Source organism: Podarcis melisellensis, assembly GCF_964234715.1.
Source record: "Podarcis melisellensis genome assembly, chromosome: 3".
Classification (NCBI taxonomy): domain Eukaryota; kingdom Metazoa; phylum Chordata; class Lepidosauria; order Squamata; family Lacertidae; genus Podarcis; species Podarcis melisellensis.
This window is the reverse complement of record NC_138530.1, coordinates 24,249,882-24,264,585: the sequence shown is the minus strand read 5'-3', so window position 1 is coordinate 24,264,585 and position 14,704 is coordinate 24,249,882. Positions and strand designations below refer to the sequence as shown.

Sequence of the window (14,704 nt, the reverse complement as noted above, 5' to 3'; positions counted from 1 at the left end):
TTGCCAAAGGAGGGAGTCAGGATGTGCCCTGGCCAAAGGCCTGGTGGAACAGCTCTGTCTTGCAGGCCCTGCGGAAAGATGTCAAGTCCCGCAGGGCCCTAGTCTCTTGTGACATAGCGTTCCACCAGATCGGAGCCACGGCCGAAAAAGCCCTGGCTCTAGTTGAGGCCAGCCTAACCTCTCTGTGGCCTGGGACCTTCAAGATGTTTTTATTTGAAGACCGTAAGTTTTGCTGTGGGGCATACCAGGAGAGGCGGTCCCGTAGGTACGAGGGTCCTAGGCCGTATAGGGCTTTGAAGGTTAAAACCAGCACCTTAAACCTGATCCTGTACTCCACCGGGAGCCAGTGCAGGCATAACCATACACCTGAGCATTCTTCTGTTAGTTGAGTCTCTTATCTCTGTCATTAGCAGACACGATTGAAACAAACCTTTAAATATCTATTTTGACATAGGCTCGAATGTTAATAATAGAGGAGAACCTCATGACTACTATCATCTCAACATTTATGGACCACTTAAGACATCGAGATATACAGGGCAGATTTCAGTTCGAACGATACACTGCGCTACAGGCTTTCAAATTCAGACGAGTCCAAAGCCTGATTCTGGATTTAAAGTGAGTTTTTGCCTGATTAGGTATAATAACTATTTTTACATAGTTAGCCCAAAATCAGATTGTAAACTTATTTCTTCTGTACTTCAGGTACGTGTTGATAAGCAAACCAGTTGAGTGGTCTGATGATCTGAGGCAAAAATTTCTAGATGGTTTTGACGTCTTCTTGGAGTTACTGAAGTGTATGCAGGTAGGTGATTTCTTCTTCTTAAGGTACTTATATTTATCAAGGAGTAACAAATGAGGTGGTATATGTGACTCTTCATATTACTGTTAAAATATTGCTAAGCTTTGGAAATCTATTTTTTACAGTTGCCCCAATTTCAGTAGAGCTAAATGTTTCCACAGTTCCCTCTGTAGGCAATCAGTAGGCAAGATTTGCTGAGTCTCAGCACTGACCCTCCCCTGTTGCTTTGATGCTTCTCTTCTAAATGATTTGGCTTTTTCCTATTTCTGAAGGGCATGGATCCAATAACCCGCCAAGTTGGGCAGCATATCGAAATGGAACCAGAGTGGGAAGCAGCATTCACGTTGCAGATGAAATTAACCCATGTCATCTCAATGATGCAGGACTGGTGTTCTTTAGATGTAAGTTGTATCTCCTTCAGATGTGTTCGGATTAATATGAATGAATAAAATCCCTACATTTTCTTAAGGTTCTCATATATAAACAAACAACATGGTGTGCATCAGTGAAACCAAACTGCTTTAACCACTGGGATCTCCAACATTGCGCACGTTTTTCAGGTAGTGATTATTGGAATAGACTAGATTGTAGACTTTGTGTTGCAAAAGGAGCTGAGGATTGGACTAGTACTTTATATCTCAAGGGGTAGAAGGAAAGGGGATATATATATAAATGTGAGAAGAATTATCTGTTGCCATCTTGGTTGGAACCATTTTTTCCTTGTCCTTAATCTAAAAAGGAGGACTAATCATAACAGTGCCCATAATTTTGCAGCTTCTCCTGTGAATAAGAAATGATAAAATACTTTGAATCTAGTTGCCTTTCTCTTTGGTCAGGACTTCCCATCACTCCACCTGACAAGATGAGGGCATAGGTGGCAAATACCCATATCTTGCAGATAGTTCCCCTTTTTGGGCTCGGAGCCCAGCACTTCAAGGATAACATCAAAGCGAGCCAATTAGCTTATATCAAAGCAAGTGAAAATAAACACATATGATCTCATTGCTACAACCACTACCAATTAATTGTGGGGTTATCTTCAGTACCAAAATGGCGTCTGCAGAGCTTCTGGAACAGTTCGCCTTTGGTTCAACACAATTACTTTTTTTTTTTAAGTGCACTGAGTATTGGTGTAAAGATGCATGCTAATGAAAGCTTTAATTTTAAGATCTATTTAGGACCTTTCTTTTCTCACTCTTTAGACTGAAGATTCTCTGAGTGGCTAATAGTTTAAATACTAAATAACTGAACTGTAACAACAGAAATAAACAGAGCAGCTGAAGTATCTCAGAAGCACGCCATACAATTTTCAAAGCATAAAAATTGAAATGGCCTGGGGGAATAAAAAAGGGAGCATTCCAAAGTTTAGGGTACCACAACTGAAAGGGTTCTGTCTCGGGTTGCAACCTTCCTTAGCTTCTGAGGGTGGGGAACATGAAGAAGGGCTTCTGAGGAGGATCTTAATATCAACTGCCCTAGTCCAAAACCATTTGGGGTTTTAAATTGGTGGTATGGAAAGGAAAATTGATAAAATACCAATTCCCTTCTGCAAGCAAAACGCCTCTTTCGCGTGTGGAAAGGCTTCCTTAAAACTTAGTGGAAGAGCATTTTATGCACGAAATGAACTGAAATACACAGATGTTTTTCTGCTTGCAACGGTTTACACAATACCCCATGTTTGCTTACTATTACACAGCTCCAGATACCTTTTCATGTAACAACTTCACAGAATTATTCTGAGTAAAGTCATTCCACATATAATAGTTTTTTGTATTCAACCAAATAAGCTGGGCCTAGGTTTTATCTTGGTACATCTTTAACGTGTATATTTTAATAATTAATAATGCTGTAACTTTATGTAGATGAGCCGTGTTTTCTTTGAATAGATTCAATCTTTTTTATAGGAGAAAGTGCTGATCGAAGCATATAAGAAAAGTTTGACCACATTGATGCAATGCCACAGTGGTTTTACTGATGGAGAGCAACCGATTGACCTCAACATGTGTGGACACTCAGTTGAGACTATCAGATACTGTGTTTCTCAGGAAAAAGTTAGCATTCATCTCCCTGTTTCTCGTTTACTTGCAGGTAAGGACTACATATTTGGATGGTTTTGTGCTGGATTGTTTTAAAGCAGTTTATACAAGCGCACTCGAAGATTAGATATTTTCCTAAACTCTCCCCTTTCATAAGAACTTGCATGAAAGTGGCCTCCCAATTTTTCTCACAGGCCCATATAAGTTCAGCACAAACAGTTGGGCCTGGTGAGCATTTAAGGTTCCCAACCCTAATCTGCGGGTTGACATCTGATTGGATTTTATTCTGATCCTGATCTGATTTGAGGATGTATTTTAATTGATTGTCTGATTTTAAGTTAATGTGTTATACATTTGATGTTAGCCGCTCTGAGCCCGGCTTTGGCTGGGGAGGGCAAGATATAAATAAAAATTATTATTATTATTATTATTATTATTATTATTATTATTATTATTATTATTGTTTGTTTGCTGACTCCTCTCATCATGATTTATCCATAGTCATATGAACTCTAGACCCCTGCTTTATTTATTTTTTTATATGCACTACAAGATTATGATATAAACCTGCAATCTGCATGAAACAACTTCATGATTGTGGATATTGCCAAACTCGACTATCACTAATATCTGCACAAGGTTACTTTTCATTTGGTGCATACTATCTTTGGAAATGAACCAGATCATGACAAATAAGTTAACTTGTATTATACCATTGGATTTGTTTGTTTGTTTGTTTGTTTCATTAATTAACAGGACTTGTATACTGCTCAACCAGCAAAGCCTCTAACCAGTTTATATAAAATATAGATTAAAGATACTGATAAAACCAGATGTTAAATATAAACTGACCTAAAAAAATCAATAATATAAATACAGTGGTGCCTCGCAAGACGAAATTAATTCGTTCCGCAAGTCTCTTCGTCTTGCGAGTTTTTCGTCTTGCGATGCACGGTTTTCCATAGGAATGCATTGAAAATCAATTAATGCGTTCCTATGGAAAAAGCCTTCCCCCGACCTCTTCTGGCGGGCGGCATTTTAAAATCGCCCGGAACAGCGGAGGACTTCTCCGCTGTCCGGGGCGATTTAAAAGCCCCTGGGAAGGCAGGCAGGGGGGACAAAGGCTTTCCCGCCCGGCCGCCCGGCTTCGGGACATCGTTCCGATGCCGGGCGGCTGGGGGAGGCTTTCCTGCCCCACCGCCCGGCATCGGGACGATGCCCCGAAGCCGGGCGGCTGGGGGAGGCGTTCCTGCCCCACCGCCCGGCATCGGGATGATGCCCCGAAGCCGGGCGGGGGGGGGAGGCTTTCCCGCCCGGCCGCCCGGCTTCGGGACATCGTTCCGATGCCGGGCGGCTGGGGGAGGCTTTCCTGCCCCACCGCCCGGCATCGGGACGATGCCCCGAAGCCGGGCGGCTGGGGGAGGCGTTCCTGCCCCACCGCCCGGCATCGGGACGATGCCCCGATGCCGGGCGGCTGGGGGAGGCGTTCCTGCCCCACCGCCCGGCATCGGGACGATGCCCCGATGCCGGGCGGCTGGGGGAGGCTTTCCTGCCCCACCGCCCGGCATCGGGACGATGCCCCGATGCCGGGCGGCTGGGGGAGGCTTTCCTGCCCCACCGCCCGGCATCGGGACGATGCCCCGATGCCGGGCGGCTGGGGGAGGCTTTCCTGCCCCACCGCCCGGCATCGGGACGATGCCCCGAAGCCGGGCGGGGGGGGAGGCTTTCCCGCCCGGCCGCCCGGCTTCGGGACATCGTTCCGATGCCGGGCGGCTGGGGGAGGCTTTCCTGCCCCACCGCCCGGCATCGGGACGATGCCCCGATGCCGGGCGGCTGGGGGAGGCGTTCCTGCCCCACCGCCCGGCATCGGGACGATGCCCCGATGCCGGGCGGCTGGGGGAGGCTTTCCTGCCCCACCGCCCGGCATCGGGACGATGCCCCGATGCCGGGCGGCTGGGGGAGGCTTTCCTGCCCCACCGCCCGGCATCGGGACGATGCCCCGAAGCCGGGCGGGGGGGGAGACTTTCCCGCCCGGCCGCCCGGCTTCGGGACATCGTTCCGATGCCGGGCGGCTGGGGGAGGCTTTCCTGCCCCACCGCCCGGCATCGGGATGATGCCCCGAAGCCGGGCGGGGGGGGAGGCTTTCCCGCCCGGCCGCCCGGCTTCGGGACATCGTTCCGATGCCGGGCGGCTGGGGGAGGCGTTCCTGCCCCACCGCCCGGCATCGGGATGATGCCCCGAAGCCGGGCGGGGGGGGAGGCTTCAAAAGCCGTCCGGGGGCTTTTAAATCGCCCCGGACAGTCCCGGGGCGATTTAAAAGCCCCCGGTTAGGCAGGCAGGGGGGGCAAAAGTCTTTGCCCCCCCTGCCTGCCTTCAAAAGCCGTCCGGGATAGCGGGAAGCGCTTCCCTGCTATCCCGGACCACTTTTAAAATGCTGGCGGTGGGGAGCAAAGCCTTTCGCCCCCGCCGGCCTTCCTGGACCTCTTCTGAAGTCCGGAGGGGGGGGGAAGGCTTTGCTCCCCACCGCCAGCATTTAAAAAAAGGTCCCCGAGATTTCCCTATGGGCTTTCGTCTTGCGATGCAAGCCCATAGGGAAAATCGTCTAGCGAAGCGTCGCAAAAACCGAAAAACCCTTTCGTCTTGCGGGTTTTTCGTCTTGCGAGGCATTCGTCTAGCGGGGCACCACTGTAAAGTATGACACACATATACAGTTACATATTAAAAGACATGCCAAATGTACAAATGTCAAAAGTTTTTAGCACAGGGTTGCCGTTCATCTGGAATTTCCTAGACATAGCTGGAATACGACAATTGGAAGCAGTGTCAGGGCAGAAATTGTTGAAATGCCCTGGGAAATCCATACACATGGCAAACCATGTCAGAAGTCTAGATTTTGGCGAATTTCCTTAAAAATAGCTCAAAAACATCATTTTTGTCCAGATTTCCACTTTTTGAAATATGGCAACCCTATTTTAGCAGGCAGCAAAAACAGAACCATGAAGTTGCCTGCCCTATATCAATGGGCAGGGGGCTCCAGAATGTCGGTTCTGCCACACTGAGATTGATTTCTTTCATGTGTGGAATAAACATTATATGACACATGTAAGAGGCTGTTAAGTTTATGCCCCAACAGGTTCCATTGGTCTCCAAAGGTGAGCAATCCAAATGGGCTCATTAACAATAGCCTGACAATGACAAGGGGTTACCTCCGCATTAAATATTATTATCTGAAGCACAAAGGCTTCCATTTGAGCAACAGTGCTTTCCCTCTTCCCCTTTCGGCTCTGTGGGGCTTGCGAGACCCTCCAGAACAACTTGTGATAAGAAGAGGGTGGGGTGACCACTCCAGAGCGTGACTTTGAAGTCCTAGATGTCAGAGTTAGAAACTGCATTTCCTAGTAAAGCTCTAGTTCTTTTCAGCTTTGCTTGACAATCTCAGTAGGTCCCAGAGTGGCAAAAATATTCTTCCCTTTTTTGTCTTTTGTCAATATAGGTTTGCATGTGCTTCTGAGCAAAAGTGAAGTGGCATACAAATTTCCAGAACAGCTTCCAATGGTGAGTAATATTTAGATAAATGTATCTCTAAGGTTCAGATTTTCAAAATAAATTGATTTGAGTACAAAAAAAAGTGTTGCTGGTAATAGTGGAGAAATGGAGCAGTGTTTGAGAAAAGTTGCTTTAGCTGTTGGTTAAATACTTACTTCCAGAACCACAACTGCCAGAATGCCTTTGGAGTAGCCTAGCATTCAGTGCACTGGTGGAGGGTTATATGGAGATCAGAATTGTTATTTGGGAGACTGGAGTGATCTACAGCAAACGGTAGGTAAGGCCTGGTGAAACGAGACAGTGTTAAAGCATGTTTTGTTTCCTTAAATCTGGTTAAGATCCCAAGGATACAGTGAATATATGGTTCTGAGTTCCGTCTCTGGAGCAGTTTATAGGGTGGTGTCAGTGAGTGATACCCCTCAGAGAGCTGGAGGGGATGACCAATATTGTGTTTGCACATAACACAAAACCAGGGGTAGTCAACATGGTTCCTTCCTGGTGTTGCTGAACCCCTCTTCCTGTCAACTCTCATCCTTAACCCATATTAGCTGTTGTTGATGGAAGTTGTAGTCCAACAGCATTTGGAGGCCCACAGGTTTAGTGCTATATGCCTGAGCTGGTACAAGCTCAAGCCAGGCTTGTACTCTCACACTCCCGCTTCCATTTGCATGACTGGGAGGATAAATTCGGCAGTGTTCAGTTTCTTCTAAGCTCTGCTTGTGATTTTGTGTGACCCAGAGATTGCAGTTCGTAATAAAACTTTGAATTTGGCTTATTGGGAAAATAATTTGTCACAATCTCTGGTTCACTTGAAATGACAAGCGGGGGGGGGGGGGGGAGGTTGCACCAGATGAGCCTTGGGGTCCCTTCCAACTCTTCAATTCTATGATTCTAAGATTAGGGAGAAATGAAGCTAAATGCTGCAAATTCTACAAACTGTACAAACATTGTAGAAACTGGTTCAGAACACCTGCAGGTTTTTTTTAAAGAGGTAGAATAGGCTTTCTTTCCATTTATAAATATATTTCAGGGCCCTCACCAAACATGATGAATGTCTAAAGCTTTTTCTCTTGTGTTATGTTCACTTAATGCAGAGTGAACTTAGTCCACCTATGCTAATAGAACATCCCCTGCGATGTCTCGTTCTGTGTGCTCAAGTACATGCTGGGATGTGGAGGCGGAATGGGTTCTCACTTGTTAACCAAGTAAGTATCGAACATTTATTTGCCCCTCTTTCTGTATATATCTGAGAGTCATGGGACAATCTGAGATACTATTGCATAAGGAGTTAATTGTCCTAGATCAGTAGCTCACAGCATAGCTGTGTGTTATGCTTCCTAGAGAGATAATAACATGGGGGGTGGGCCTGTGTGCTCCCATTTTTTTCCTGGGTCTTCAAATATTTCTGTCCTTGTTTGGTTGCTAAACATGTTTACCAAGACGCAAGTCAATCTGAACTCGTGATTTCTTGTTCCACCCTGTATGTACAGTGAACAAGAAAGTTAAAGTTCTCTGTTCCTGTAAACTGTCATGCAAGATCTGTTTATGTATATAAACATTGTAAATAGATATAATCATTTTTCATCCGAAGGGTTTTTGTTTTTTTAAAAAAAGTAGTAAAATACTAAATAAGCTGCAGGCAACTTATGCTAGACCCACAAGTTCCTGATCAGCAAGTTGGGAATGCAGCAAGCATTAGCATGCCCAGAAGCGATTTCTGGTATCTGCGTGTGCACAGACACAATTTCTGGCGCTGCTCAGCGAGTTGCCGCACTGCACCAGTTTAGCGCAGCATGTGGGGGACTTGCCAAGCGGGCGGCTCGGTTCAGGGGTGGCTTGTGGGCTGGTAAAACAGTCTTTGTGGGCCGCATCCCACCCATGGGCCGCACATTGCCAACCCCTGCTTTAAACCATGGCTTGTATGTAATTACAAGATGAGATTTACGAAAATCGGAAGTAAACCCACAGAAGTTCTTCTCCCAGCTGTGTGGCAGAAGGAGAGGGGAGGTTGGGGTGAGCAGGAAAGGCTTTATTCATGTTCATTCTGGTTATGTAAATCTCTTTCTGATCTGTAACTTGTATTTCATATGAATTACCTATTCAGTTATGAAAAACATATCTTTGCTCCTCCGTAGATATACTACTATCATAATGTGAAATGCAGAAGAGAGATGTTTGACAAGGATATAGTAATGCTTCAGGTAACATTAATGTCATTTTGATGTATGTGTGCTCTTTCCTATTGCCTGAATATGGTTGTTAAAGGACCCTGAGACGTCACTACTCTGATTGCTTTCTTTAGAAAGGTGGTTTCTTAGGATGCTTTCTCGCATTTTCGTATTTGTTTTGAGAGGTTTAGAAAATAATTTATTATTTAGGTTCTGTTTAGGTGGCTGAAGGATCCCCAGTATCATAGTGTTTTATGCCTAGATGCATATTTTGCTTCTCTACTTGGTTTCAAACTCAGCGTGTCCTGAACCTGAGGCAAAATGCTTCAATAAAAATCCTCACATACCTGTATGTAAGAAGTGTATGGTTTTCTGTGACGTGTCCTCTTGCATCCACCTACATTTAAAATCTGTGTGCACACTTTGGAGAAGTCTCTCATTGTATTTTCAGCTAAGGGAGCTGCCATGTTTGGGTTATGAACATGTTGTATATGAAAAAATTATAAACAGAACCAGTAATAAGCAAAACTACAAAATTTTGAAAAGCTATCTGCCAATGTTTCTACTTATTCTTAAAATGGACAAAAATAAAAAGGGCTGTTTTGTTAAGTCTTGTGTTGCTTCCTAGGCAAAGTCTAATGAAGATTTGCGTTAATAAATTAAGGAATATTTACAGCATTGCATAGTTTGTCACACTATAGTATTCATGTTTCCAAAACAAGCATGGAAAGCTTATTTTTAAAAGGCAGAAACATTTCTTATTTTCGCCTAGTCAGTGTAATAAATACATTTAAAATTTCATTAGACAGGTGCATCCATGATGGATCCAAATCACTTCCTGATGATAATGCTGAGTCGCTTTGAACTTTATCAGATATTTAGTACTCCAGATTATGGCAAAAGATTCAGTTCTGAAAACTCCAATAAGGTAAGCTATGAGCTGTTGAAAGTTATGCATCATTTTAAAAAAATATGCTGCAAATGGATTACTGTACATTAGACTTATTTTATAATAAGAAATCTATAGCATATTTGTAAAAGTTTTCCTCATACAATGACTGCATTCACACGTAATGCTATACTGTAGTTCTGCTATAGACAAGCAAACCAGCTGTGACTGGTTTCTCCAAAGCTTGGTTTGTTTTCCATCTCTTCTTGCCTCGTGCTTCTATAGCTTGACACACGTCTGGAGTGGTATAACCAAGCGAAGTTTGGTTAAGCAAGACTGTTCCATTCAGACATAGAGTCAAAGCATAGTGTGTATGGTTTTGTGTCATGCTTACCAGAAAATGAACCATGGTTAGTCTGCTGGCCTGGGTTTGGATGTTCAGACGAACTATACTTTGCCTATACAGTCACGGCTGAACGTTCTGTGTAAACTAGGCCACTGAATATATTTTTCCTTTTCTTTCAGGATGTGGTTCAACAAAATAATACACTTATTGAAGAAATGTTGTACCTAATTATAATTATTGTTGGTAAGTTTGTTGTCTTTTTCAGTTTGTGTGTTATGGATTGAATGGGTTTGGAAATCAGGAGTGTGCACTGACCACAAAATAATGGTTTGGATCCCAATTCAGCACTTCAGAAATCATTTTGCCTTAACCTGAAGCAATTTGTAGCTGGCCAGTTCAGCTAAGTTCCACCTGAGACCTGCTCCATTCCTCTGCTGTTCACTAGTGGGAAATGAAAAAAAATGCCTTTAACTTCTTTCTTTTTGACAGAACTAGGTGAAATTTACAGGCACCCTCCAGAAATATGATACCCACTGTATTACAGAAAATAAGTTTAGGAGCTTTCATGTTGGGTACTATTAAAAAAAACTATTTTGAAAATGTCTTAACTGTTTTTGGGTGGAATTGAAAAAAATTTGTAGACACGTCACCCATTTAGAAGGCAAATATTGTGCCAAACTTCAGAAGCTCAGCTGAAGGGGTAGCCATTACAGTTTTAGGGTATGCAAAAAACCCCACACCCCTAACTTAACCTTCCCTAGTGGTTTGTGGGCAGTTGCTCTAAAAATTGGAGACTCAAGGGAAGTGTCCTTTGGTAAGATGAATGTCAAATGGGAAAGAACTAGGTCCAATGACTTCTGTGCTAGGCATCTTTTTAAAAGTTGATTTGGCAATGGGAAGAACTAAAAGGGATTTGCTTTCTGGGAAAATAATTCCTTCTGATTACAAGCCTGACCTGTCAAGTCACTATGGAGCACTCCCTTGGTGTTCTTCACCGCTCTGGTGTTTGCTCTCTCATCAGCCCACCCTGTCAGTATGGTAAGCTTAGATACATTGCTTTTAACTTCAGCAAGCCCTTGTCTGCAGCATTTTTCAATGTCTGGATCGCCATGGCACACCAGCCATGCTTTCTTTTCTTCTGTGCATGATCTGCATAGTGGCTTAATGTGTCTTTATCCAGCCAGGCAGAAAACATAATATATGAATGGTTCATAAAAGGAATTGATCCCTGTTTGCTGTAATTATGGATTTATTTTGCAGGAGAGAGATTTATCCCTGGTGTTGGACAAGTCACTGCTACAGATGAAATCAAGAGGGAGATCATCCATCAACTGAGCATCAGGCCCATGGCACACAGTGAATTAGTAAAAGCATTGCCTGAAGATGTGAGAATCACTAAAAATACATTCAGTGCAGTGGATGAAAGAACTTTTGGAATTGTGATTGGCTTCTGTGGAGACGGGAGGAGAGGTTCAGTTTTCATGGCAGGCGTAGAGAAAATTGTTCCTATCGGACACAGTGTCTTTCTAGCCAGTAGGCTTTTGTGTTCTTCTTTGACTCTTTCCTATAATTTAATGCTGCCTAGAAATCTGTCAATACTGTATGTTAAACTTTCTTAGCAACTTGAAGTCATTTTGCTGCTGTTGTGCAGACGTGGTGAGAAAGCTTGCAACGCCATGAGGGGGAAATGGATGTTTGGTGAGGGGTGTGTGCAGAAGCATGGATGGAGCTAGCCGTCAAATGGTTTTGTATCTGCATTGCTGCATCCTAACAGGGTAATATATATAGCGGTGAGCTATGGCCGCTGTGGAAGACCAAACAACAGGAACGTGGGCAACCAGAGCAGAAATTGTGGTATCCCACCACATTTGCAAGCTAGGATAGAGAGCATGATCCTGAGATAGGACCAAAGTAGCCTTTCAGATTGATAAATTTTGATGATGATTATAGATATACCAGTGTTCTAGTGGAAATATTTGGGAAGTAGTTGCTAGTCATAGGCATATCCAGTGATTTTCTGTTCCTTTTTTAAATTATTCAGGAGAACAAGGAGACTGGAATGGAAAGTGTGATCGAAGCAGTTGCCTGTTTCAAGTAATGTCCTTTCTGCAATCGTCTTTCTAAATGTGTAAAATAACAACAAAGCATAGCCTTCTTGTTTGTTTGTTTTTTCACTTTCTTCATAATGAGTTACCAGGATGGGTTACACAATTTAAAAATACATCATCATGCAACAGATTGCTTAAAGCTATTCTTAACTGCATTCATAAGACAGTAAATGCTTTGAATGAACTGTTCGCAACATACATACTGGCAAATCTGACAAGGTGTATAGGAACACTGTTTGCCAAAAGTAGTTGTTGACAAACAAACCCTTCTTTTTTAAAAAAAAAATGTATATACAGATTTGTGAAAGAAGGGTAACATCCAACATAGCCAGAGATACCATCCCACCTCAGGGTTTCTCCTTCTGGCAGGTTGGGGTTTCCCTTGAACATATTTTGGGGGTGAATGAAGGCTGGGGAAGGGAGAGGAGAAACCAACAGCAGAAGCAGATTTTAATTATACAAGCAAGTGGGCATCACTGGATTTTGCTTTAAAAAAATACATACAAAAAACTTCAAGAGGGTGTGCCATGTTAGCCTTTTGCAGGAAAAATTAAAATTAAAAGCTAACCAATTAATTATGGTCGAAACTTTTGTGGATTAAAATTCATGTCATCAGATGTACTATTCTTCTGATGAAGTGGACCTCTAACCCTCAAATGTTTCTGCCATAATAAGTTTCTTCATTTTTAAGATGCTACAGGACTCTGTTATATAGAAGGAAATAAAAAGCAATAAGGAAGGAAGGAAGGAAGGAAGGAAGGAAGGAAGGAAGGAAGGAAGGAAGGAGTACTGTAAAGGGAAACAATAGCTGTCTCTCTTCCTGCCTACACACCTACCAGAAAGAAACTGAATATGAATCCCTTAAGAGAGTACTACTGGTGCTTCTAGTGCAGTAGTTAAAAGGATAAAACAAGGCCTGAATAGGCTAGTATCCCTCGTTCTTGAGTTTTCAAAGGGCTTGCTATTTCATATACATGGAACCTTTTTAGAAGCAATGTTCAGTTATTAAGGTGTGAATTCTAAGTGTTCTGTTTGTGTTTTAGGAAACCAGGACTAACAGGCAGAGGATTGTATGAGCTGAAACCTGAATGTGCTAAATACTTCAATTTATATTTCTATCATTTTTCAAGGGCAGAGCAATCCAAGGTAACAATGAAATATAAATAAATTGTATTTTCAAGGGCAGATCAATCCAAGGTAACAACGAAATATAAATAAATTGTATTTTCAAGGGCAGAGCAATCCAAGGTAACAATGAAATATAAATAAATTGCAAATAGATAAATATAAATTAAATTCCAAAAGATAAGTTTACAGCAATAAATCAAACTTAATGAAATTCCTAACTTGTAACACTGACTGGAAGATCTCGTTTTCAGAACTAGAGATCTTCTGTCAAAGTTTTGAATGGGTTGCTCAAATCAATATGCAGAATTCAGCTTTGTTGCCTGATAAGTCCCTGGCCTCAAGCCTTTGAAGGGTCCTCATTTGTCTACCCGTTACTTGCCATCAGCACACAACAGTTCCTTTGCCTATGTGATCCTTTTGCCCAGGCCTCCTTTGTTTTTCTTATTGCCCCTTCCATCCCATTTCCTTCAGACTTCTGCATTTAACTGGAAAAGGGAATTGAAAATATAAAGGTGTGGGTTGGAAAACCTAGCCCATACAGTTACAGATAGGTAGCCGTGTTGGTCTGCCATAGTCAAATATCTGAATATTCTTCAGATATCTGAAGAAGTGTGCATGCACACGAAAGCTCATACCAAGAACTAACTTAGTTGGTCTTTAAGGTGCTACTGGAAGGAATTTTTTTTGTTCTAGCCCATACAAGCACTTTTGGATTCCTGTTAATCCATCTGATATGACCAAATAATCTGATATTGTTTGATCTGCCAGTGGCCTGGCACTGAGTTTTGGCTGAACCACATTTCTGTTACCAGGAAAACCTTGAAAGTAATACTGGGAAATATCAAAAGATAAAGCTTCTTGCATATTACTACTTCTTGGAATTCATGCCTGGCAACAAAATGTAAAAACCCAGATGTAAACAAGCCTGCTACAAAAATAAACAAAACTGCTAACAAATCAGTCTTTTATAACAATGAAGCCTGAATCAGAGCTGCAGGATTATTGTAGCACTCAATGTAATGCAGAAAAATAGAAGAGGAAAGTAAATGGCAGTGTCTGTTAATTTTGCAGAAATAATATTGTTGCCTTCAGCATTTGGAAACTTAAAAATATACATATTTCTTTTTTTTTATAAGGCGGAGGAAGCCCAAAGGAAAATAAGGCGACAAAACCGGGAAGATACAGGTACCTGTCTTGCTAGTGTATGAGGGTATCCTCAGTTGTTTCTGCTTTTTAAAATGTCACCAAAAATCAAGTTGGCACTGAGCTGGATTCAAGATTTAAGAAATTTGCATCAATGTGTACATTCTTGCAAAAAAAAAAGTTTGAAATTTTCCTACTTGTAACGGATTATAGAAAATGAAGGCTATGGAAAGACCTCCCTTGAGATTTGCAAAAACAAATACTGCACATCAGAATGGTGTGGCTGCTCCTTCATACTTGGATCCTTTGCTGTCCAGTATTGTTTGGATAGTTGAAATCCCATGAAGTTCCTGTGTTAGTTCCACCAGCCCTTATAAAAAATGGAGAGGTGACATGGAAACTTTGCATGTGATCTGTGCCACATGATTTCATTCATTGGCAGTTCCTAGGAACAGCATAGGATCCGGATATGGGAGAATGACAACATAACTGCTTTGATTGTCTAAGATCAGGAAATAGGCTGCAGTCTTATACCCAC

At 42.7% G+C, this 14,704-nt stretch overlaps 1 protein-coding gene across 3 annotated transcripts in view; it reads left to right on the top strand.

Moving 5' to 3' along the window:
* UBR2 (ubiquitin protein ligase E3 component n-recognin 2) overlaps window positions 1–14,704 on the top strand; it is a 60,809-nt gene that overhangs the window by 19,360 nt on the left and 26,745 nt on the right. For all 3 annotated transcript variants that reach the window (XM_081903647.1, XM_081903648.1, XM_081903649.1), the window contains exons 12-24: window positions 455–618; window positions 706–805; window positions 1,075–1,203; window positions 2,707–2,890; window positions 6,332–6,393; window positions 7,479–7,589; window positions 8,520–8,585; window positions 9,358–9,480; window positions 9,967–10,030; window positions 11,048–11,172; window positions 11,829–11,881; window positions 12,939–13,041; window positions 14,160–14,208. In XM_081903647.1, coding sequence (XP_081759773.1) covers window positions 455–618; window positions 706–805; window positions 1,075–1,203; window positions 2,707–2,890; window positions 6,332–6,393; window positions 7,479–7,589; window positions 8,520–8,585; window positions 9,358–9,480; window positions 9,967–10,030; window positions 11,048–11,172; window positions 11,829–11,881; window positions 12,939–13,041; window positions 14,160–14,208 — 1,333 coding nt within the window. The remainder of the gene's footprint in view (window positions 1–454; window positions 619–705; window positions 806–1,074; window positions 1,204–2,706; window positions 2,891–6,331; window positions 6,394–7,478; window positions 7,590–8,519; window positions 8,586–9,357; window positions 9,481–9,966; window positions 10,031–11,047; window positions 11,173–11,828; window positions 11,882–12,938; window positions 13,042–14,159; window positions 14,209–14,704) is intronic.